General features: G+C 37.4%; 1 protein-coding gene across 1 annotated transcript in view; it reads left to right on the top strand.

The window, feature by feature from the left end:
* The window catches only part of MUSK (muscle associated receptor tyrosine kinase), a 111,475-nt gene that overhangs the window by 20,677 nt on the left and 71,572 nt on the right, over positions 1-19,226 (top strand). Inside the window, exons 5-6 of the mRNA XM_023510558.1 lie at positions 5,507-5,531; positions 7,541-7,570. Coding sequence (XP_023366326.1) covers positions 5,507-5,531; positions 7,541-7,570 — 55 coding nt within the window. The remainder of the gene's footprint in view (positions 1-5,506; positions 5,532-7,540; positions 7,571-19,226) is intronic.

Genomic DNA, 19,226 nt, shown 5'->3' on the forward strand with positions numbered 1-19,226 from the left:
GGTGACAAAGTGAGAGTCTGTCTCAAAAAAAGAAAAGAAAGAAAGAAAAGACTATCAGAACAGGAAACAAAAATTGAACAAAGAGAAATTTTTACTAGTATAAAAAACATCATTCTCCATCTATTCCCCACAATTCTTCCCTCATTAACAAACTTAGGCACAACAATTTTAATCTTTTTCAACATATAGAATAACTTTTAAAAAGATGTAGAAAAGTATTCTGTATTCAGTCAATAGGAGTTAAGAAAAATAAAATACTAAGTCAAAATAGTTCCATGAGTTACATTGTCAAAATGTTTTTAAAATTATTTTTATAGTCAACTAATTCAACAACAACTTGTGAATGGTCTTCACTGAGAAAGCAGAATCCAAACATTCTAAGTATTCTATTCATTTATTTATCAGTTCTTCTTGACCTAAAAGTATATCATAATTTGCTTAAAATAGGAACAAGCAGCACACTTGTACTGAGTGAAACAATCAAGTGCAAGACCTCTCCCAATTCTTCCTGTTACAAGGCATAGAATTAACTTCTCTCATTCATAAAGTAGGGTTTATGGTATTTAATGAAGTTAGGTATTGACAGTCTTTAGCTGAATGTCTAATCCTTGGCCTACATTCAACAAATGTTGACTATAAGAATTATCAACTATTTTTCTGCTTTTCTCTTAGCTGATGGATACAGTTTTGAAGTATCACATCCAGGCACAAATTATAGTTCAATCAGGAAAGACTTCAAGGGTTTTCCCATCTTACTTCAATTCCATCCTACTCTCTCTAGGCCAAAATCTATCCTTTCCTGCATCTTTCCCTTCTTACTCACATAGTTTTCTAATATCTCCTTTTAGATTATTTTCATTTCATAGATGGATCTTCCTTCACAGCTTTAATGATTTCATGTCCCACCTTCACCTCTGATTTAGGTAATATTTTTACTATGCCACTGCATCAATTGCTCATACAATTCCTATTACCGTCTCATGGAAAAGCATGAGATCAGTGGGAATAGTGGCTGCCGGAATATAAAAAGATTATGTTAAAGTATTTTTTAGCATAATTTTATAATTTAATATGTGCTAAATCATCAGTGCTAAAGTTTAATATGCAACAACCATTTAGTGTGACTTCTTCAGTAAAAGCCAAATAAATATACAAACACACTCAGACACACATTCAGACTCATTAGCTATCTACCTACCGAGATTCAGTGTTTCCTTGAACTGTCTGGGAAATGATGCAGTCAATGCCATTGATTTGTATAAAATACCACAAAGAGTTAAAAAAAAATCTGACCTTCTGATTCAGGCCTCACCTCTCCTCACTCAGACCAGAAACCAACGTCTATTTAATCTCTACTCCTTCCCCTCTCCTACCCCATTCCAACCTCATTATTCAAACAGTTCTAATTCCTACAGATTTTACCAACTACATAGTCCTTGAATTCACTCTTCCCTCCTTTTATTCAAACTAACATTTTGCTCTCCCAACTTCCTTCTCAAACATTTCTCTTCTCTGAATGATAGTTCTGGTCTCCCATGCCTCCTCTCTGTCTGGTGCCTTACCATTCTCTTAATTTATTTTCAGACAACCCCTTCTGCTCAAAAGTCTCTCTGAAAGGATGTGTAATGGGATAACTAACACTTTACAATGTGCCATTGATGCTAAATGCTTGACCTGGATTGTTTTGTTTAACCCTCACTAATAGTCTATGGGAACATTCCTATACTGTACCACTTTAGGGACCTGAGGAATAGAGAGAACAGTTAATTTGCATAGGCCTCACAAGGGCAGTGTTTAAGAAATTGAATAAGGCTGAATACTGTGTGTTCTATAAAAGAATAAGAGAGTCCAAGATGACGTTGTCAAGTGCAGTATCAGAATGGAAGTGAGGGAAGAAGCCAGAATTCTGTAAAAGGAGGAGACAGTTGGAGGTGAAAAAAAGTGACAGTGAGTGTACACGAGTTTTTTTTCTAATAAATTTGGCAGAGAAAGGGAAAGAGATAGGAGGGGCCAGTAGCTGGAGGCATGTGTAGCATGTAGGTGGTGTTACTTTGCAAGATTTCTCTTTTAAGAAGATTGAAATGTTTTTTAAAAATTGAAAATGCTAAAATATTAATAAGAAGGAACCCAGAGAGAAGGAATAGAAAACCTGAACATACAGGAGAGAGGGAACTATCCAAGGCGACGTGGTGCTTGAGAGTGCACTCAGGGGCCAAGGGGAACCATACACTTTATATGGAGGATGACCACATGTCCCAGTTTCCCCAGGACAGTTCCAGTTTACACCTGTTGTCCTGGAATAATTATTAATAGAGTCACTCTTTTACTTTCAGAAGTATCCAGGCTTCTACGATAAATTATATGGTCACTCCCTCTTACAAGGAAGGGAGAACATCCTTCCTTGTAATAGGAAGAAAGAAGAGGGGGGTTTTCCGGCGCAAATAAGTGCATCTGTTTGGTGAATGGAATTTGAGAAAACTCTGTTCTCATGGTATCTGTTTCCTCTAAGAAGTAAAAATTAAGTCTATCCTTTGAAAATACTTTTGCAAGTGGGCCAGGGGAAGGGATGAGGACCATGGAAAGATTTTAAAATAGACATCGGATGGAAGAGATGACTCACAAAAGAAGCTAAGATTGGAGGGCTATGTTAAAGCTTTAGCAGAGAACAGGATGGTGAATATGAACTGGTGTCAATCCGCACGGTCATAGGGTTCCCCCCACTGAGTATTGCTCTACTGCCCAGGTATAAGCTCAGAAAAAGTAAAAAGCTAAATACAAAGCCATGACCTAAGTGTTGGAGTTTGCCAGGAAGGAAAATAGGGCAAGATATTTGAGAATATTGCAAGAGAGAGATTGAAGCAACGAATTGTGGACTCTTTATGGACCAACTACAATTAGGATTTAAATCCAAGTACTAAATGTCCCAGGATTTAGACCTTGGATTAAACACTATAGTTCCTGCAATATGACAGACAACATAATGTATAAATATTCCTACTACAAATACCCAGAAATGCTGGGTTAGTTGTATCATTCATAAGACTCTAGAAGTCAGAAATGAATTGGAATTTAAGAAAAACACAGAACAGTAAGTTCATGAGCTAGTTCCCCATTGTCCTGAAGGTCGCAGGAGAGGTGCCCATCTCTGTAACCTGGAAGATTGCTTTGAAGACCTTTAAAGGGGCAGGAGACAAGGTCTTGGGCCCAGGTGAAGCAGAGGTTAGCATTGAGACCCTTGTCTAAAGCTGAGACCCACACAGAGGAAAGATGGGCCAGAAAAATTCCATCCAGAGGCACAAAAAGACAACACGAAGCTTGTCTGTCTTTACCTGAATTCTAGTTGTGAGGTAGGAAAAAATAATTTTTCTTTACATGAAAATTCACCTCTTAGAATTAGACCTTTCCATGGGCTGATAGTGACTTTAATACTACTCACACAGACTAGAGATTCCCAGCTGGAGAAACAAACGTAAAAATTGGTTCCAGGTCAAAAGTTCAACAATAAAAATGTTTAAAAAAGAAGCGCTTACCCAGCTTATGTGGGATTTTCCTAGATGAAACCACACTCAGAAAGATGCACCTATGGAAAACAGCCTGCCTGGGGTGTTAGCTGACGTCACCTGCAAGGCAAATTCAGCTCAGCAAACAATAGAATAGAGACCACAAAATAAATATGCTTCAAGTAATTAAAGACACAAAAGGAGGAATTAAAAAAATCAGGAAAGAGAAAGGCAGTTTTGATCAATAATTCATTATAATTTAAACAAAGACTATGATTGAAATTAAAATTTAATGGCTGAGGAACACTATAGTAGACAGAGAGAGAGATAACTCAGCCTTTAGAAGTCAACTCTTCAGAATTCAGTGCAGACAGATTGGAAAGATGGGAAAGATGAAATTGAATTTAAGAAATAATGAAGGATGTTACATATGAGAGGTGAACACCAAAACACGATGGCTGAGAACTTGCCAACAGTGAAGAAAGATTTACATCTTCAAGGGTGCTGCGTCCCAAGCACCAAAATAAAAAGCAGATAAGTCAACAGTCTCGTGCCCAGATGCATCAAAATGAAACAACAGACACAAAGAGGTGATTTTAAAATAATGATGAGAAGACAGACTACTTATGAGGAACCGCAGTTAGGATGTCAACAATAGAGAGAGGACATGAAAAACTATCACTTTCATCTATTCTTATGATTTAGTATAGTTATGTGCAGGATTTTTTAAACAATGAACTTTAAAAGGTGTATAGACTCATCTTAATAATTTAACTACCAACAATTTACCTCAGGGAATATTCACACAAGTGTATGTTCAGGATGAATTATTCAAAAGATGCTTATAATTGCAAAAAAATTGATAGGACTTACATTTACATCCATAAGAGACTAATTAATGTGATGAAATTCCACAGAGCCACTAAAAAGAATGACCTAGATCTGTATGTATTAAATTCCAATACTATCCACTGTATATGTGACTTAGGACTGTTTCCCATCCCTGAGCTTAAGTTTCTTCATCTCTAAAATAGAGATAAAAGCAACACCTACCCCTTATGCTGCTGTGATTATTAAACAGTTAACACTACACCTGTCATTTTTATTATTTATTTATTTAATAAGTATTTGCATAGTGCTTACCATGTGCAAGGTGCAGATTTAAGGGATTTAGAAATATTGGTTCATTACCAATATAATACGTTCAAAAGTGGAAAAGTAAGTTAAAACACAGTATAACCTATGTGTTAGAGTATGGTGTCTACCCAGGTCTTAGCAGTCATCATCTCCCCATGTCTAGTTACATGGGGGATTATCTTCTATTTTATACTTTTTAGGTGCCATACTTTTTGAACTTTTATAAAGAAACTTTTATAATTAGAAAGAATTGATCCATATATGTATGCTTTGAGAAAATATTTCTGCCAAATATAAGGGTATTTTGACAAAGTGACAGAACCTTTGGTTTGATATGTTATTCTTGCAGTTCCGTTTCTCCACGGTTCTCTGGGGAAAACTCAGGGTTGGAGAAAAGTTTTGTCAAAGGCAGTTCATCCCTACGTTCATTACGTACTCTTAAGAGTTGGCACGGGCTGAAGAATTTGGGAAGAGGGGTCCTGAGGAACACAACATGGATCGTGCCCTTTTTTAAGGAAGGAAGCAATCTGTAAACAGTAAGCCTGAGGTCTACAAGAGGAATTAAATGGAGCCCCCTAAAAGGAGTTCAGTGGGGGGTCAGAAACAGCTGCTGCTGCTGAATTCTTGCCCATCTGAGTCTGATTGTTCGTTCTTACTGCTGGGTACAAACATGAATTTATGATTCTCTAGTGCAGTGGTTCTCAACCTTCCTAATGCTGCGATGTATTTTCATTGCTACGAAGGGGTCGCAACCCATAGGTTGAGAACCACTGCTCTAGTGGTTTGCAGGATCTAGCACAGAAGTTTAGTTTGGGTTCTGATTTCTCAGTGAATATTTTCCACTCTTGGTTGGTGTTATTGACTTATAGCAAACAGGGAAAAGTAAAACAGAGGGTAAGTTCCTATAAAAAAGTGAAGCCCTGCATGGTGAGATCTAGCCAGTAGTGATTTGAGGATGACAAGGTAGACTCTTTTGTTTCCCAAATTTCGTAATCATCACAAATGAAAGAAAGAGTTGTCAGTCTCACAGATGTGGAGGCTCTTCCTTTGGAAAGGTGAACCCCAGTCTCAGGTACCTCTGTGATAACGGGCTTTCCAATAGGTTGCATGGCAGCATGTGATCAGGAGACACCTTTCTGTCTCATGTCACCAGAGAAGTCTATGTCCCATATTTCATAGATTCCAAGATGCTCATTTTTTCAGATTTTACCATACCTGGCTGCATCTCAGTCATTGGTCTCTTAAAGTCCCCATTGTTTAAATTTTTGTGTCTTTCTTATGTATTTTAGTATCTCTGAAAATGAGATTGATCTTATGTGCATGGTCACACCTAGTTTGTGACTTCTGCCTTCACTAGAAATATTACTTCTACTTGAGATCATCTATTTTAATTAGTTCTGCACAGAAATGAAAGTGTCATTTTCACAGGATGATGCCATGTAGCATAGCCGTTTCCTCTGAAAAAAGAATATTTATTGCATATCAGTATTGTTGGGTTGAACACAGAGGCCGAGGGCTTTTCGGGGCAGATAGAAGGAATTTTCTTCCAAGAGACTTTCTCATATGCTACTTTTGGTGTGGAGCATATCCAAGAACAATCCACACTGTTTCTCTCATACATCTGGAATAGTGTTCTCCTGACTACCTCTAAAGGACAGAAAGACAGCTACTCAGTGACAGAGGAACTTGACAATGGGATATGCTGATTCAAATAACAGGGTTGAAATTTTCAAGGACAGGCTGCTATGGTGGCTTTGAACAGCCTCTGAAGTACAAGGTTCAGGTTTTACTTTCCTGTGTTTGACCAGAGGCATATGCCCTATTACAAAAAAAAAAAAAAAGCATGTTTAATGAGCATTACACCACAGATTGACTCTTTTTATTGTAATTATGTCATAATATGATTCTTCGTGTTTTATGGCCAAAGGGTCTTTGTTACATGGTTTTCAATCATTAGAAAAGATTCATTTATAGGGTATAGCTATCCAATTTTATTTCTTCCCTTATATTTTTGACATAACATGATGAAATTATTTATTTATTGGAGGCTGAATGTGGATCCTACTCATTCTATGAATCCTGATTTGTGTACAGAAACTGGTTGACTGTAGAGTCCAAATTATTATGAAATGGTTGGATGTTGTAGCATATTAGCCTTCCTTTGGGTTGCATTTCTGGTATTAACTTGTTTACTCTTTGAAATTTAAGCCATTAAGAAAAGGATTGGGCTGAAGGGAACAAGAGAGGCTACTAGCTGGAGTCAGTATAAGGCTACAAATCAGAGCCAGGATGGATCTAAAAACAGAACGAGGAGGGCAGAGTCCTTCCAGGTAGAGGGTTACTGTAGGCTTCCCTTATGTTTAACAACTAAGTTCCACGGGGTTCAAAAGGCAGCCTCGGGTCTCAAAACACGGGACAAGTAGTTGGGGGAAGAAGGAAGGAAGGCAAGCCATACAGAAAATTTAAGTGGCCTCAGCATGTGAGGCTGCAGCACTTGCCAGGGCCCCTGGTGCTGTCAGCCTGCGGTCTTTGCAGTCTAAAAGGCTTCACCATGAACTCTTAGGGCTGGCCAAATCTAGGCAAAAGCTTTTTTCCCTGAAAATTGTTTGCAGAAATATGCAGGATATAAGGCTGCAAGTAGAATTCCAAAAGACCAAACAGATCATAATTCTTATCTATCTAAATCATAGGTCCTGTCTGTCTATTGCTTAATCGATCCTGTCCCAGAGGCAGATGTCAACAGATGTAACTGTTAAGAGATCAGCATTGTTTTCAAAATATTAACCTTCTGGGTGCCTTCTTTCCTGAAGATCAGATTTCTTTCTTGCATCCACAAAAGTGGAGAGCCATCATGTAACGTTCACATGATATTTTATTTGTTTTATCCTCTGTTTATGCTGCAGCTCTTAACATGACAAATGCCACAGAGAGAGGTATTTAAAACCCCAATGTGTGCTGTGCTATCAGTGATTGCAGTTTTAATAAACTTTGCAGTGGTCCTGTTCCGGCATCAATCCAACTTGTTTGATGCCACTAACAGGTTTGATTTGTGGTCGTGAGTACACTGTGTATTTTAAAACCAGACAAAAGAAAAAATTATAACCCTTGATGTCCCTGGAGGCTATCCCTGGGAACATTAAAATCTGCATGATTTAATAGGGTGCATGCTCTAAAGGAAGACTTTGATCTATTGATTTTGACTCTAGGGAATATTATGTTGTAGTCTCATCTCAAAAGCTCTATAGGGCTTTCAGGGAAGAATGGTAAAGTTCTCCATTAGTTGAAGAGTTGTCACAAATGTTTTCTAAGGGAAAAAAAGATTATCTAATAATTATAGCACTGAACAGATAACACAAGTCAAAGGATAGGTAGGCTCTCTTAAGTCATAGTGTTGAAGAAAACATGCTTTAAGACAATTACTTAGTATAATGTTGACATTATTTGAAATGAAAAGTATTACGACTTAAAATTCGTATACTCTAATTTGAGTAAGCTTTGGATTTTATTTTTCAGGTATAAAAATGAGGCGTACAAGTTCAAGCATACCCACAAAGAAAAGGAAAATTTCCTTGTTGGATACATTAAATATATTATTTTATCCAACAAAGATGCATTGAATAATATTCCATGTACTACATGAGACAGAGGAGGCCATGCCTCCACGGGGCTTAATGTCAAAATCTAACTATTTTGATTTATGCAAAGATATGGAAGCTATTAGCTTTCTACGGCAATATGGAGCTCAAATAATTTTATGTTCATTTATTTCCTGCAAATATCAAATCCATGGCTTGGAGATTTTGTTACATTTATTTCCATGAATAATAAACGACATAAAGCATGACTTATGGAGGGAACTTAACACGTTTGTTCATTAACACAGGCTCTAGCCAGGGGTGTCCAATCTTTTTCTTTTCTGTTGCACATGGGAAGAGTAAGAGTTGTCTTGGGCTGTACAGTAAAAACACAAACACGAATGAAAGCTGATGAGCAGATATTAAAAAAAAGGTTCATGCACACTTTTCACGATATCTGACACCACAGATCCGGAAAACCATCCTCAAATAATCGCATGCGACCCAGAGGTCTCAGGTTGGACACCCAGCTTAGACTCTTGAGAAAACTGCATGGGCTCTAGAGTCTTGAGTAAACTTCTTGAGTTCAAATCTCAAGAAGGCTTCCTACTTGCCACCTTTATAATTTCTGGTAGGTTGCTTTTCATGCCTCAGCTTCCCTTCCTATAAATTATAGCTAATAAGACTACCTGGTAATTGTAGCACTTGCAGGTAGATAGTACATTTCTAGCTCTTACAAGATTGGTACAAAGGAATCCCTCATGTAAAATTATCAGTGTTAATTCTAGGGCTTACACAACTTTTGTGCAACAAAACACTGACGTAAGGACTTGTGAAGACAATCACAGCACTTTTTTTCCATGTGTCATGTAGAAGCAGAAGCAATAAAGTCCAATGGCAAAAACTAAATTTTCATTTAAAAGAGTTCATTTAGCTTAACTTCAGTTCTAACAGAAGAGTAATCGCGTACTTTAAATCTGGAATGAGCCCTCAAAGGCGTAGCTCAATTTCTTATTTTCAAGATAAAGAAATGAGATCAGATAAAGCACTACTGGACCCAAATTAGGGAAGGAGCTTGGATGTCTTGATTCCTAGTCCAAGACATCTTTCTTTACCTACCGTTGATTCTTTCCTTTTTAAAAAATATATTTATATTGTGTAGATAGTACCATGGAAAGTTCCCATGGTCTAGCGTTCGATAGACTGAGTGTTAATCCTGACTGTGCCACTTAGTAGTTATGTGAGGTTGGATAATTTACTTGACCTCTGCAAGTCTAACTCCTCAATTGTGAAATGGGGCCAATAGAACACAGAGTTTTTAAAGTGGATAGAGATGGCCTCTACACAATATCTACAAGGAATCTCTTTGATAGGTATTGGCTGTTGTTGTTATAAAGCTGATGACTTCTATCCAGAGAATACTGCTGGTTAGGCTTCTCAGATTTCAAAAACAGAACGTCAGCATGACCAACTGCTCATCTGGGCTCCAAAGAACATAAATCTACGCTCAATCAGCAATGCTCGGTACCCACATTCTTGGTACTTGTTAGAGATTATAACTTTGGTGTGGCCCCACTGTGACAAGTGACAAAGAGAAATTTATCTAAGGAGCTGCAGGAATACAGGCCTTTAATAGCAGACTGGAAAAGGGCTATTTTGAGTCAACACGTGGGGAAAAAAGTATGACAACATAAAAGAGAAGGCAGCCTTTCTGTACAGGTCAAGCTTACTTTATATTTTACTAACCACAGAAATAGATGTTGGCCAAAAATCTTGTTGAAAATATTGATTGTTCTATTACTCACTGCTCTCAAATAAATCCCAAGCAAAAAATTGCTTTAAAATTGAGTGCCTGGGGGTAAAATGATCTTCCTAAGAAACTAACATTTTCTTTTCCTTCTTGTAGTGAGTACTGTGTACTTTATTTTCTTTTACTTTATTATTAATTATTACTATTTTTTTCCTGCCTGGCATGTATCTCAGAATCCTATTTGAAGCTTACTCCTAGCATCTGTTACACCAAACCCACCAGAAGTCACCTTGTCTCTGATACTAACAGGTTGTTATTCACTTGATTTATGTCCATATCATTGATTGCACCCCCTGCAAAACCTCTTTGGAGAGAATGAAATAACTGAGTTGATAGATTAATGGGACTCTTCTTTCAAGCGGTTCTCAGATATCAGTGCATGTGAGAAGTAGCTGTAGATCTTAGTAAAAGGCATAGTTTCAGGATGCTTTCCCAAGATTTGGATTTGACCAGGTCGGTGTTAGTGCTTTTTAACACCCCAAATTATCCTTCATGCAGCTGATCCATGAACCACACTTTGAGAAACATGGATGTCAGGTTTTCTCCTTAGAATATCTTTATTCCAGATGAGTCTTTTTAAAATTTCAGGAGAGCCCTTTGAGAGGCTGGGGGAGGAAGACCACTTGAGGCTAACAGTTTAAGACCAGCCTGGGAAGCACAGCAAAACCCTGTCTCTCAAAAATTAAAAGAATTATCTTGGTGTGGTAGCACCCACTTGTAGTCCCAGGAGGCTGAGGTGGGCTGAACACTTGAGCCCAGGAGTTCAAGGCTGCTGTAAGTTATAACTGGGCCACTGCACTCTAGCCTGGACAACAGAATAAGACCTGTACCTTAAAAAATAATAATGAGAAAGAGGAGGAGGAAGTTAGTTTATCCACAAGTAATATGTCATTAAATGTTAGGAAAGCTTCACATTTATTCATTTGTTGAGTACAGACCATCTTCTATGTAATGAGGTAACTCCTAAGGCTACAGAGAAAAATAAGATGTGGTTCATTTCTTTAAAAGTTTTCCAATTTAGTGATGAAGGCGGACATGCAGATAAGTAGTTCAAATCACTGAAGTGATGTATTTTCAGTGACAGACATTTGTGTAGGGTTATATATACCAGACAGGGCAGGGAGTGGAGGGTCAGACAAAACTTCTGTGAGATGAGGTCCAACAGGGATTTGATGATGAGTAGCCTGCGGTGCAGATCATATCCCAGAGAGGGAGGAAGGAGGACACAGAGAGAAAAATGCAGACTTATCCTGCAAGCACAGCCTGACTCTGCCTCACGACCAGGGAAGGAGAGGAGGAGTTTGGGACAATATCTATTCGTGGTGCTATGAAAACCAGAATGAACTGTGATTTGACTCACAGGCTAATGTTGAGATTATCTCCAATGCTTCCCTGTAGGACATCATTTTTAAATGGGTAGATACCTATCGTCCTGCTAACATGAGAAGCTACAATTTGGAGGTATTTGACACTATTTGGCTTCCAGAATCTCATTTGAAAGACCACAGAAATGTTTCCAGCCTAAGCCACTTTAGGCAACCAAGATACTATGGTGTTATTTGAGATTAAGGTTATGACTCCTATTTATTTTTCCAACTAAAAGTTCTCATTAGCTAAAAATAAATAAATAAATCTTGCTCTGAGTACACTTCAGTTTATTTACCTGCTGTCAGAGCGCAGGTTATCTTCCTGAGCTTAGGCCAAAAATGTCATTTAAAAGCAAACTAAAATCTTATGTACATGGCTATTTATGATGCTAGCATTAGGGGAAACTGGGTGAATGGTACATGGAAATCCTTTATACCATCTTTACGATTATTTTGTAACTCTAAAATTATTTCAAAATAAAAAGTGTTTTAAGAAGCTAAACTAAAAAAGACTTTTATCTTGGTAATTAAGAAATTTAGCATTTCCTCCCATCAAAAATAGAAAGTAATTTTTTTTTAAAGAATGAAAAAGCAAATCACAGCTAAAATCCAACTTTGTATTGGCTGATGGTTAAACTCTTCATATATTTTCAGAAGCAGCTTTATAATATAGTGGTCGTATCTCCATCTCAGACTGACACAAAAATAAGAAAACTGTGGGGCTCTTGTCTGATTTACTTGGTAAACATTTCTTGGTCACATTCACTATTTGCCATTCATATTTATAAGTCAGAAAAAAATTCTATTATCTCAAAAAACAGAAACGCCCCATCCCAAGCCACTTTAGAGAAATATGATATCACACAGAGAGGCAGCCTTATTTTGAGGGCTGGGAGGAGACAATTGCTGGTTTTGAGGCTGATGTGTATGTTTTCTAGAGAAACTTGCCTTCTGATTCCTTCAGAGATGGAGCCACCGTGGATAAACCTCAGGCATGGCTCTGCTTCAAAGGAAACAAAACGTAAACAGTGGGAGCACACGGGATCAGGTTTCTTTGCTTTAGCTACCAAGAGAGTCAGGAAAGAGAAACCAGGTATTTATTTAGGTTTGTCATTATTATTGCCAGATTTTCTTTTAATGATTGGAAGGAGAAAGAGAAATCTGTTCAGAAGTGAATGACCACAAAGCCTCAAGCTGATTTCAACTTCCCATGGGCCATTTTTCTTTTAAAAAAAAGTAAAAAAACTAAAACAATTGAAGTGACCCTTTTTGTTCTTTGTGGCACTTGTCTTCTAACAGGCATCTCTGACTCAATGATTCTTAAAATATAATGCGAGATGAGACAAACAGTTCTATTTAGGAAGACAGTCAAATAATCTGAATAGATTAGTATCCATGTTTTCATAAAAGGGTCTAAAGAATGAACTTCTCTTTGTACAGAGTGATTTCTCTTTTTTTGGGTAATTCCATTTAACAGTGGAGTTAAGCACATGCTTTTAACTCCTAGAAAAGGAATATTTAACATAATCAATATTAGGAGTGCAGCCAGCTAACGCAGGTTGACATTAAAAATAAAATAAAATAAAATAAAATCCTTTCCCTTTGAAGTCAGTGAAAGAAATTGTTTTCATGAGTCAGAAAGATATCCTGGAGATTAAAATAGCTCTGGAGGAAAAAAAAAAAAAAAAAAAAACAACTAGAATACCTGGCTTTAAAGTTTGCCTTCAGTACTTTGCAGGGGTGTGTTAGCTGCTATATGAACCACTTGTACAAATCATGTTATTTAGATCTCTCCCCAATTCTTTGAGTTGGGAATTAATAACCACATTTTCTGGATGAAGAAACTGAAGTTCAGAGAAGTTGAGCAAGTTATAGACAATTATAGAAAGTTATAACAATTTAATAAAGCAGAACTATAAAAATAGTTCTTCAAAAAAGACGGTCTATTTTTAAAGGCAAAAAAGAGTGCTTTATATAAATGGAATAATTTTCACGTTTCTTCTTGATACACTTTTTTTTTTTTTTTTACTTTTTAGAAATGAATAGTCACAGAGCTCAAAAGATTTACTTATATTTGAAAAGTAAATTTAGAGGCAAGGACAACTCTAACCAAGAAGCACTTATAACTTTCTATTTTGAGAAGTTACTTTGTAGCATTTGTATACTCTCTGTTTTAGTTTTCTATTTTAATAAATTTATACTGTGCTAGAAAACTAAATTCTATTTTGTAGAATTATATGAAATAGTTGAAGCATGTTATTTTTCTCCTTTGTTTATGTTTGAAAAAAATTGTGACCTTCCCTTTTGAATGTTGACCTTGCTGTCTAAAACAGGTCATTTACCCTTCACAATGGACAATCGCAACAAACTCTTAATAGACTGCTATTGGGGAAAAACAGTATTGTGTTAGTAGCTTTTTTATAGCATCTCTTATTAATTCTATTGATTTGGCATTCATATGTTTTGAAATTATATTAAGTATATGAAAACCCATATTGTAGCTCCTCCTTCATGGATTATATTTTTAACCTTTAGGTGATATTCCTTTTTATACCTGGGTATCTGACTTTATTTTGGGGTTCCCTATTCTGTTCCATGGATCTATGTGTCTACTTTATGCCAGTACCATGCTGTTTTGGTTACTATGGCTTTGTAGTATAATTTGAAGTCAAGTAATGTGATGTCCCCAGTTTTCTTTTTGCTTAGGATTGCTTGACTATTCAGGCTCTTTTTAAGTTTCATTTGAATTTTAGAATGTTTTTATAATTCTGCAGAAATTGGTGTTGGTATTTTGATAGGAATTGCATTGTTCTGTAGATTGCTTTGGGTAGAACGGTCATTTTAACAATATTGATTATTCAGGTCCATGCTCATGAGGTATTTTTCCATTTGTTTATGTCTCCTATAATTTCTTTCATCAGTCATTTATAGTTCTTATAGAGATCTTTCACCTCCTAGGTCAAATTTGTTCCTAGAATTTTTAATTTTTACAGTATTGTTAATGGGATTGAGTTTATACATTCTTTTTCTTTTTCTCTTTGTCTTCGTGGTTTGCTGAACTTGTGCCATATTGCCATTTAATTCCTTTTTCTTCTTCCTGTGTGTGATTGTTTTATTAGACCTTTGAGTTTTATACTTTCATGATGATGAATATTAACCTTCAATTCCATGTTTAAGACACTTTTGAGCATTTCCTATAGGGCTGGTCTAGAAGTGATGAATTCTTTCAGTGTTTCTCTGTTTGGGAAAAACTTTATTTGTCCTTCATTTATGAAGCTCATTCTGGCAGGATATATAGTTCTTGGCTGATAGACATTTTTCCTTTAGCACTTTGAAAATGGCATCTCATTCTCTTCTGGTTTGTATTCCTGATAAGTCTGCTATTCACCTGATGGGGTTTCCTTGATAGGTGGCTTGATGTTTTGCATTGCTAATTTTAAAATTCTTTCACTTTCACTTTCGTCATTTTGATTATAATATAATGTAGTGAAGTCTTTTTTGCAATGTATTTGCCTGGGGGATTGTTGGGCATCCTGTATCTAAATGTGTAGCTCTCTTAAAAAGTCCTGGAAGGTTTTCATCAATTATTTCTATAAATAAGTTTTTGAAACTTTTTGATTTCTCTGCCCCTCAGGAATACATAAGTTCATTGACTTTATATTGTCTCAGATGTCTTGAAGGCTTTGCTTTTCTTTTTTTCCTTATTTTTATCTGACTGGATTATTTCAAAAGGCCTGTGTTTAAATTCTGAGCATCTTCACTTGGTCTAGTCTATTCTTGAAACTATCAAATGTGTTTCATATGTCCTTTAATGAATGTTCAGCTCTGGAATTTTTTTTAAGACATTTATCTCATTAGTAAATTCCTCATTCATATCCTATATTGATTTTCTGATTTCATTGTATTGATTTTGAGATTTTTGTCTTGCACCTGAGAATCTTTCGAATTAATATTTGGAATTCTTTATCATGATGAGAAATTCTTTTTGACTGGAATCTGTTGCTAGACAATTGTGTGGTCCTTTGGTGGTGTCATATTTCCTTTTTCATTTTTCCAATGTTCTTCCTTTGATATTTGTACATCTAACAGTCACTTATTCTGATTTTTTTGAAATTGCTTTTGAAGGAAATAATTTTCTCCTGAAGTTGTATATATGTTGCTGGTTGAGTAGGACACTTTGACTCTGATTCTGGGTGTTTGCAGTAGTGTGATCTTTGTAGGATTTCTTTGGCAGTATGCAGAATTAGTGGTATCTGTGACTTTTTTGGTAACTTAGGATACAGTTATTAATTGAGGCTGTGGTAACTTTGCTTGGGACTTGAACATCAGCTGAGACAGCCTTTGGGCCCCAGTAGTGGCAGCAGTAAATATATCTGATTTTAGGCCCCAGAGCAGTTTATACTGGCAGCATTAGTGTGTCCTAGGGGGCCAATTCTTGGGCCTTCAGGTGGTTTGCTCATAAGTTAGTAGTTGCAGCAGAAGGCCAGGTGTGTGCATAGATTCTCAGGGCCCTGAGCAGCTAGTGTGATGTCAAAGGTGGCAGTAGGGGTGGTAAAGCCACCACTAGTACCCAAGTTGTTCATATTGATGTTACTGTAATGGGTTGAACAGACTAGTCCCCAGTCCCACAGCTGTCTGCAACATGTTGGTGTGTATTGTCCTAAGTGTGCTTTAAGAGAGCTTGGTCTTCCCATCCCTTCCCAGACAGATAGCAGCTGCAGCTACTTTACTTAGAACTTGCCCTGAAAATGGTGCCAACCATGGGGTTGCAATCAAAGAGGGCAGGGCCTCTTTCAAGGAGCAGCATAGGCAAGAAACCATGGGGAATGTCCTAGCTGTGTATAGGGGAGCTTGGGTTCCCCTGTCCCTCTCTAGCTAGTAGGGCTGCAGCTGTATCAGCCCTAGCTCAGCCCGAGGACAAGGCACTGCCCAACTTTAAACTCCCAAAATGGCACCGTAGGCCTCTGATCAGAGAGAGTGGGATTCCTTCCAAGCCAAAATGTGGGCCAGATACTAAGGGGAGTGCTGTTCATTTGTATCTTCCTCTCACAGCAGCCTATGGCAGGGTGGCAGGAATTGTCCTAGATGTATGTAGGGGATCCTGGGCTACCCTGTACCCACTCAGGGGCAGCAACTGTGGGCGTGTCAGCCCAAACACAGACCAGGGTGGGAGGTACTGTATAGCTTTAAACTCCCAAAATAGCACCTTGGGCCTGTGGCCAGAGAGGGTGGGATTCTTCTTGGGCAAGTTGCATTGGCAAGAAACTCTGGGAAGTGCAATTCACTTAAGACTCAGTCTCATAGCAATCTACCACAACATAGATCTACTGTCCTAGATGTGTGTAGGAAAGCCTGGTTTCCCTGCCCCTCTGTAGTAAGGTGCTATCTGTCAGCCCAAACTAAGCCCCAAGTGAAGTGAGGGTGAGGGTGAGGTACAGCTTAGTGTTAAATTCTCAAAATGCTGCTTTGGACCCATGACTGGAAAGACTAGGACCCTATCCAGGCAAGCAGCATGGGCGAGAAATTATGGAAAATGTTATCTACTTGTGTCTCAGCAGTACACAGCAGGTGGTAGGGACCTTCCCATGGGTGCATGGGGGTGCCAGGGCTCCTCTTTTTCTGCCTGGAGTCATGTAGTGGTTGCAGGCATGCTTGCAGCTTCCTAATATCTAGGCTGTCAAAGTGGCATCCAGCTCAAGCTGCTCTAAGCTTAGATGCCCATGGAATCCAATGTGGGTTCTCTTTGTGGAGCAACATTATCTGTGCAATCTCCAAGAAGCTCCCTATCTTAGCCCCAAGACCTGTGTGGGTCAAGGGGTTTTGTGGTAGCCAAGACTGCAAAGCTCTTCTGAGAGTTCCTGTGGGCCTCTCTGTTTCTCCATATCCAGGAGCTTCTCCTGGCTCTTAGCCAGGCCCAGGCTGGGCAAGTTGCCCTGAACCCTCTCCTTACTCACTTTTGGTGCCTCCTATCACTTCTCTGGTGAATACTAGTGTTGTCTCCAAGATAATCTATTCAAAATATGAGAATCTCTTTACTATTCTGGTTCTTTTCCCTGGAGGAGATACCTACTACTTGTGTCTAGGCAGCTATCTTCACTTTTTTTCTGATAATTATTTTTAAATTCTTCATTTTAATAACATTTGGCAAATACTTGGCTGATTTTGAAATTATAAATCACAATGTTATATTCCTGTGACTACTTTTACATTTTTATTTTTGATTAACATGGTCGTCATTGAGCAGCTTTTACATTTTAACTACATGATATGATATGATACTGTAATTCCAACAAAGTTTAAAATCATGTAATATCTTCTCCATTCTTCTCAATGAAGGCAAGAATGTCATCATTCTTTACCATAGTTAAATAGTTCTTCCCACATATTCTACCTTTTTCATTCCATTTTTTTCTTTTGTTTCCAATTTTTTATTTCTGAAATATCTTCTTCCTTCTTTTAATGAGATCTGTGGGCAGTAGGTTCTCTATGTATGTTTGAAAATGTCATTATGATCATTCAGGTGAGTATTTAAATCTAAATTGATAGATATTTTCCCTCAGCATTATCCTATTTCTTTTTATAAGGGCTGATGATGAGTTTCTATCATTTTAACTATAATTCTTTGATGGGTAAACTGCTACTTCTTTCTGGTAACTTTTACATTCCTTCTCTTTACTTTTGACAATTAGCACTTTTACTATAATTTGTCATAGTGGCTCTTGTTAGTTACCCATTTCTTTGTAACTAATTACATAAAAACCTAATGGTTTAAAACAGTGTTTTTCAACCTTTTTATCTCATGGTACACTTGAGCCTATAGTTAAACTTCTATAGCACACTTAAATTATGTTGATCAAGAAAAAGAGTAAGAAAAAGAACATTCTTACCATGCTTCGAAATTCTTTCAAAAATAATTTCATTAATGCTTCTTTAAAAATGTTCATAGCACACCAGTGCATGCCGGTTGAAAATCACTGGTTAAAACAACAACAAACACTTATCACTCCACAGTTTCTACAAGTTTAAGAATTCCAGAGTGCTTTTGCTGAGCCACGCTCTGTATCATGCTTGCTGTCAAGACGTTTGCTAGTTATGCAGTCATCTGAGATATTGACTGAGCTGGATCAAATGTGGCTTGCTTAGAAGTTTCAAGTCAGTGCTGGCTAGTGCAAAGCCTCCATAGACCTCTACTATGTAGGTCTCTCCACAGCCTGTTGAGTGTCCTCACAACATGGCATCTTGCTTGCCCTAAGGTGGACTTCTTCCACCTTCTACTAAGGGAGTCACTAAGTCCAGCCCACCTCCAAGGAGAGAGATTACACTGCACTTATCCAGGGAAGGTTAGTGGACACATTTTAAAACAGTTAAATGATTTTCCCTAATTTTCCTCTATGTTCATTGCCACAGTCATTTACAATCCCACTGTCTATCGGGAAAAACTAGGCAGTTTTCAAGTACTTTTGAAAAATACTGATCCCCAGACCCTATGCAAAAAAATTTTGGTTCAGTATTCTTAGGTATGTAGTCAGCATTTAATTGTTTGTTTGTTTGTTTTTTAAGCTTCCTAGGTGATGCTCATAAATTTCAAGTTTTAAAAGCCACCACTTTAAGTCATCTGGGATTCAAATATTTCTTCAAATCTGGAAAATCTCAACCATTAGCTCCTCAAATATAACCTCTTTGCTCTTCCCTCTCTATCATATTCCTGTAAGCATATATTAGAGCTCTAAATCTCTTCTGCTCATCTCTTAATCTTTCATGTTTTTATATCTTTTTCTCTCTGGACCAAGGGCTGTATTATTTCTTAAGTACCATCTTCTGATTCCCAAATTCTTTA

This window comes from Otolemur garnettii, unplaced genomic scaffold, assembly GCF_000181295.1.
Source record: "Otolemur garnettii isolate 467f Iridium unplaced genomic scaffold, OtoGar3 scaffold00014, whole genome shotgun sequence".
In the NCBI taxonomy this organism is placed as follows: domain Eukaryota; kingdom Metazoa; phylum Chordata; class Mammalia; order Primates; family Galagidae; genus Otolemur; species Otolemur garnettii.